Raw genomic sequence first — 5,433 nt, 5'->3', positions numbered from 1 at the left:
CTCTTTCTCTCCTCTCCTATGACTGGCTTTCCATTTCCTCTTCTCTGCACCTGTTTCAATTTAATTCATTGTTCCTGAGCATGGATGACCAGAATTGTACTTAGTATTCTGAATGAGGTCTCACTATGCTTTACATGGTGGGCACTCTGAATCTGTAAGCATAGGTGCCAGGAAGCAGTCTATAACCCTGGGCAGAGGGTCATGCTAATGTGACTATACTGCTTCCATTGCTCAAACTCACTTGGATATTTCTACATGGCACATTTCAGCTTATACATATCCAAAGCTATTAGATGCTGCTGCACTGAGGAACAATGACTAAAGTGAAGCATCAGTTAAGCTAGTGAAGGGCTACATCTCCTTTTTGCAGATGAACTGATGTTGTGGTCCATCTTTAAGATCTATGATTCCCAAACCAGGCTCGGACATCTGATTGTAAGGGTATTTTTCCATAGCTGCTTAATCCAATTTGAAAATTTGAACAAATAACTGCAGGTCCAGATTCTCAGCTGTATATTAGTCAAATACATGCACTGATCCATTCTGCCAGCTGAGGACCTGAACCATCCAATCATTTTAATCCAGAAAGGCCTTCAAACAAAAAGATGAGCTTTGATTCCTTGGAAAGATTTATTTGGAGCCACCTCTGGAAGGGTCACATCATTAGTATTATTAGTTTATCACAAAAAATCAACTGAACTCTTCAAGTGAAGGTATGTTTCTGTGCTCTGAATTTACCAAAGACCTTGCAACACATTTCCACCATTCTGGAGTATTAGAAGTAGTGTGCTTTTGAGAAACTGAAACACACCAAAAAACTGACAAATTTAACTGCTTCTTCAAGGTTGATTTCTTTAAGTGAATATTCCATCAACTACCTATGCAGCCACTATAAAAAAAGACAGGAAATTACCCCAGTTTCAAGTATACAACTCCTGGGGTACAACTGAAGGCAAAGCCACCTAATAACAGTTGTGACAGATAAGGAACATTAATCTGTCAGATATCTTTTAACTACTATAAATAGATAATTACTTGCAAAAAATGTAGACAGATTTTATTGAGATACATGAATGTGTTAGAACATAGGAATTTTTAGATGTATGTAATAAAAAACACAAAAGAAAATATGAACACAAAAAATACCTAGTAGTGTACGCAATATACTTCTAAAATAATGCTAGGAAAACAAATACCTCAGCATATTTTGAGAAATTATGCAACTAAGAAAAATCAACAGGAGGTCCAAGTAAACAGATGATATAATTGCCCCAAATGTTTTGGTATGAGAAGCCGCTGCACCTTCAAGAAGTGGCATTGTCCATTCTAAACAGGAAAATGACTGTTTACTGGTTATAAATTACTTATGCATATATAGTTTTGGAGGCTTTCCTGACATTCTGTGACAGATTAGCAGGGATCTGCTGTCATTTTGAATTACAGAATTAATTATTACCCTATTTTATTATCATGATTTTTGCCTTGTTCTTGTGACTTGTATTTGAGAATGACACTGATCAAGATAGCTTTGTTTTTGGAATTTGCATGCGTCTCTCTATCAAAGGTGATGATCTCAGCAAGAATTTAACCAAGCTGGTGCTAACTTTCCTACAAAAGAACTCTAGAGTAACATATGGGGGAAATAAAACGTTATTTCCCACACGTCAGTGACTGATTGCTTTTAACACTTATTTTATGGCTGACTTGTCTCCTGGGATTAGCTTTACTTGCTTGTTTGTAACTAGACCAGCTGTCTAGCATTTATACTATAGTTACTGAACTGTATTCTAAACAGAGATTCAAACACGCTTCCTCTACTTGGGCAGAGATTTGTACTTGCTACGGTGGCACTACATGGGGCAATGTAAGGTGATTTAGTTTAGAGCAGGCTTTAGTCCATTTTAGCATAGAAACAGGCATAAAATTGCTTTCCACAGAAGAATTTTAGTTGCTGAAGAAGAAAGGTTTATAGAGAACAAATAAAATAAATTCTTATAAACAGAAGTGTCATCCTTTTGGGTTATGGTTGAACCATTGAGTACTATTAAATGCGTTTATACTGAAGTTTCCAGAATTCCAACTACAGTATTTTTTTTTTTTTTATTAAAAGACAGCTATAAAATTAAAAAAGAACCAAAAACACAACATTATTTTGCTGACCTTCAAAAGCACAAAAGGTAATAGCCATGTGGGATGTTAGAAAAAAGTATGCTCAAAGACTTGGCTTCAATGTTTTGAAGCCAAGGCATCAAGACTCAATTACATATTCCATGTTTAAGTAAAGCAAAAAAGACAGGAAGGGTGGAATTCAATTGAAATTCACGATTCAAGTTAAAAATAGCCACTTACATACTAGCATTTGTGCTTCTTATTTAATTTCTTACCTTATCGAAGGGAGGGTAATAAATAGGCAGTTTTGAGTATTCTTGAAATTTAATGTGCAAAGCTGTTGCATTTTCAGCGTAAGGATTAGTTTGTACTGTTCCCATTGGATTCAACATTTCTTCAAGTTCATCTAAAAAAATTAGAACAATTAGTTATAGTACAAGACATCTTTGGAAATGCAAGCAAGACTTGAAAAGAGTGATGTCTTGAGTAACTTCTTCCTGTGTCAGTTGTACAGTTTGTGTGGAACATCTATTTTGCGCTGCATGCCTAGTACAGAGCTGTCTCTTAACACTAGAATTGTTTTAGCTTAGGAAGATCATCCCAGGAAGAGGATCATCTGGTACTAATAGCAGTGTGGCTTTTATAGTACCTACTCTACTGAAGAGAGGTACAACAGGAAAAAACAAGGGTAGCCAAGATGTCCTTATGACATGTCAGTCCTTAGTTGCAATGTCAGCCCAAAAAAGGATCTGCATCCCGTGAGAGGCCATGCTCCCCACTTAGGCAACAGGCGGGGGTACAGGCAGTGCCCCCCCTACGAGCTCCGGCTGGGGAATGGAAGTGCCGGATGAAGTGTTGCGGCCACTTCCCGGTTGACGCGATTGGCTGCAGGGGCCCCCCGCCCCTGGTAATTGACTGGTCGCCGGGGGAGTGGGGGGGGAGTGTGTTCCCCTTGACTAAAGTGGTACCAGTCGCTCATGCTCAGAGCTGTGCTAATTAGTGCACCCCCCTCTCCCCCACCTCCTGGAGCACGTCTACAAATGCCCTTAGAGGACTACTTCAAGAAAAAGGCTTCCCAAACCTTCAGGAACAGTTGTGTATAGTTATAACAGTATCTACTTTGAATATTTCACAGATTCAGGATTAGAAAATTCATCTTTTAACTTAAAAAGTAATTAAACATTGAAAACAGTAAAGGGGACCAAATGAATGAATGAATCCTGAATTAAGCTAAGTCAGTTTACACTAACTTGAGGATCTGGTCTAAGATTAATTAGTAAGATTATTTTTGTAAGTGAAAGTATTTAATATTATTTAATACTCCCTTCCTCTAAATTAATGCTCTTCTTTAATCTCCAATGTTTTTTCAGGTATACATCAACTTTCAGACTCACCAGGAAATGATGACCAGCTGTGCAATATGAGGTCTCCAGTCTTCAACTGTCCTTTATAATCAAATATCATAGTATTTACCCATGCTACAGGATAGTGCTGTTAAAGGAAAGATGTACTTGCTTATTTAGACAGAAACTGAACAAATTATTTAAAAGTTGTAAAATGGTAAATACTTCAAGATGAGAAAAATTGCTTTCTACATCTAATAAATCATACTTTTTTTAATAAGACAATGCCTCAGTAGATTACATTCTAAAGTTTATGACTTTGTGTTGGAAGGGTACAAAAGTTTTTAAGAAACCCCATTTCAATGGAATATTCTTTTCCTATGTTGGGAACTCCAATGTTGCAGCACTGCTCTGCATACAGAACCATATAGTAAAAAGTAAAAGGCAAAAAAACCTTATCAAATTCCCCGAAGTAAATGAGAGAATTATAAAAATATCAATTTTTAAAAAGAATTTATAATAAAGAAAGAAAAAAAAAGATGAAGGAACAGTGAACATCAGGCATTAACAAAGAAAGAAAAAAAATCTTGTGCTATGACTGGGCAATATATTAAAAAATCAAGTAAAGAAATGTTTGTAAATACATTGCTCAGTATAATTGAGAGGTACACTACAAGCAAATAAATCAAATCATTACCACTTTTCCAGCTTTCCTAATGGTCTGATATTTGGCAGTATTCATTGTCTTGGTTGACTTCTTCGTTTTCATTTTGTCCATCACGGCATAAACTGCAAAGCACAGCCTCGCCATTCTTGGCAAGTCACAAACATTGACTTCAAATTCTAGGGTTTCATTCCAAACGTGGTCACTTCTCCCCGATACTTCTGTACTTACAATAGGCTTGCAAAGGAGCTCAGTCCCATGGAAAAGACCAGCCCTGACACTAACCTGCAACAGAAAAACATCCAAAAAAAGACTTTCTAAAATGCAACAGAACTTTTATTCAAGAACACAAAAAGCATACACTATCATGGAAACTAAAAAGATTAATTCTGGTAGGGAGTGGGGGTGGGGGGCAGAAGAGGCAAACAAGATCATTTTGGGGGTGTCTTGGTGTTCTTTCATAGCTTGTGACAGGAGGCTTAAGTCAAGACTTTCCAGTTGGTGGCCCACAGATTACACATGGCCAGTGAGAGGCTGAGTTTTGACCCATGGGGCTCCTCCAGCAGCAGCTTGTCAGCACAGCTGCTAGAGCCATTGTGGCAGGGCTCTGGAACTCAAAGGATGAACACTGCTGCTACACGCCCCTACACCCACTCATTGCTGGTGACTTAAATCAGTGGCAGGGGAAAAGGGTGTGAAAGAGATGGCAGGGGTTTAGGTTGTAGCCGTGTTGGTCTAAGGACATAGGCAGACAAGGTTCCTTGGGTGAATATGATATCTTTTATTAGACCAACCCAAATAGTTGGAGAATAGTTATTAAGCAAGCTTTCAGGTTCAAAACCTCTTCGTCAGGCTAAGGAAGCTGCAGCAGTTGGTGTGTGCTCTTCCTGGATGGAATGAAAAGTAAAGAAGCCAGGGGCTGGGCTGGGGAGTCAGTTGCCAGACAGATTATAATGTATCAAAAATCCAATGTCTGTGTTTAGTCCATGATCTCTAGTATCCAGGAGGTTGATGAAATAGAGCTCATAGGCTTGTCTCTGGGAAGTGTTGTGTAAATTTCCCTTGAGGATCAGGACTGAGAGATTGGAGAGAGAGTGGCCCTCCTGTGAGAAATGTGCCCCCACCGGTAATTGGGTATTTCTGTCTTTGATGGATTCCCGGTGTGCGTTCATTCTGGTGTGCAGTTGTTTGGTCTCTCCTACATATTTTCCATCAGGGCATTTGGTGCATTGGATGAGGTATATTACATTTCGGGAGGTGCACCTGTAAGATCCTGGGATGCTGATGGCTCTGTTGTGGGGTGTAATAATAGTGGGG

General features: G+C 38.6%; 1 protein-coding gene across 23 annotated transcripts in view; it reads right to left on the bottom strand.

Annotated features, from left to right (window-relative positions):
* PIK3CB (phosphatidylinositol-4,5-bisphosphate 3-kinase catalytic subunit beta) overlaps positions 1 to 5,433 on the bottom strand; it is a 181,609-nt gene that overhangs the window by 41,826 nt on the left and 134,350 nt on the right. For all 23 annotated transcript variants that reach the window (XR_003095105.1, XM_025209421.1, XM_025209412.1 and 20 more), the window contains 3 exons: positions 4,150 to 4,401; positions 3,504 to 3,600; positions 2,385 to 2,515 (listed from right to left, as the gene is read on the bottom strand). Coding sequence is in view for 22 of the 23 variants with exons in the window: in XM_025209421.1 (XP_025065206.1) it covers positions 2,385 to 2,515; positions 3,504 to 3,600; positions 4,150 to 4,401 (480 nt within the window). In the remaining variant the exon portion in view is untranslated. The remainder of the gene's footprint in view (positions 1 to 2,384; positions 2,516 to 3,503; positions 3,601 to 4,149; positions 4,402 to 5,433) is intronic.

The sequence above is a fragment of the Alligator sinensis genome, unplaced genomic scaffold (assembly GCF_000455745.1).
Source record: "Alligator sinensis unplaced genomic scaffold, ASM45574v1 scaffold572_1, whole genome shotgun sequence".
In the NCBI taxonomy this organism is placed as follows: Eukaryota; Metazoa; Chordata; order Crocodylia; family Alligatoridae; genus Alligator; species Alligator sinensis.
The sequence above is the reverse complement of the archived record's forward strand: the minus strand, read 5'-3'. Positions and strand labels throughout refer to the sequence as shown.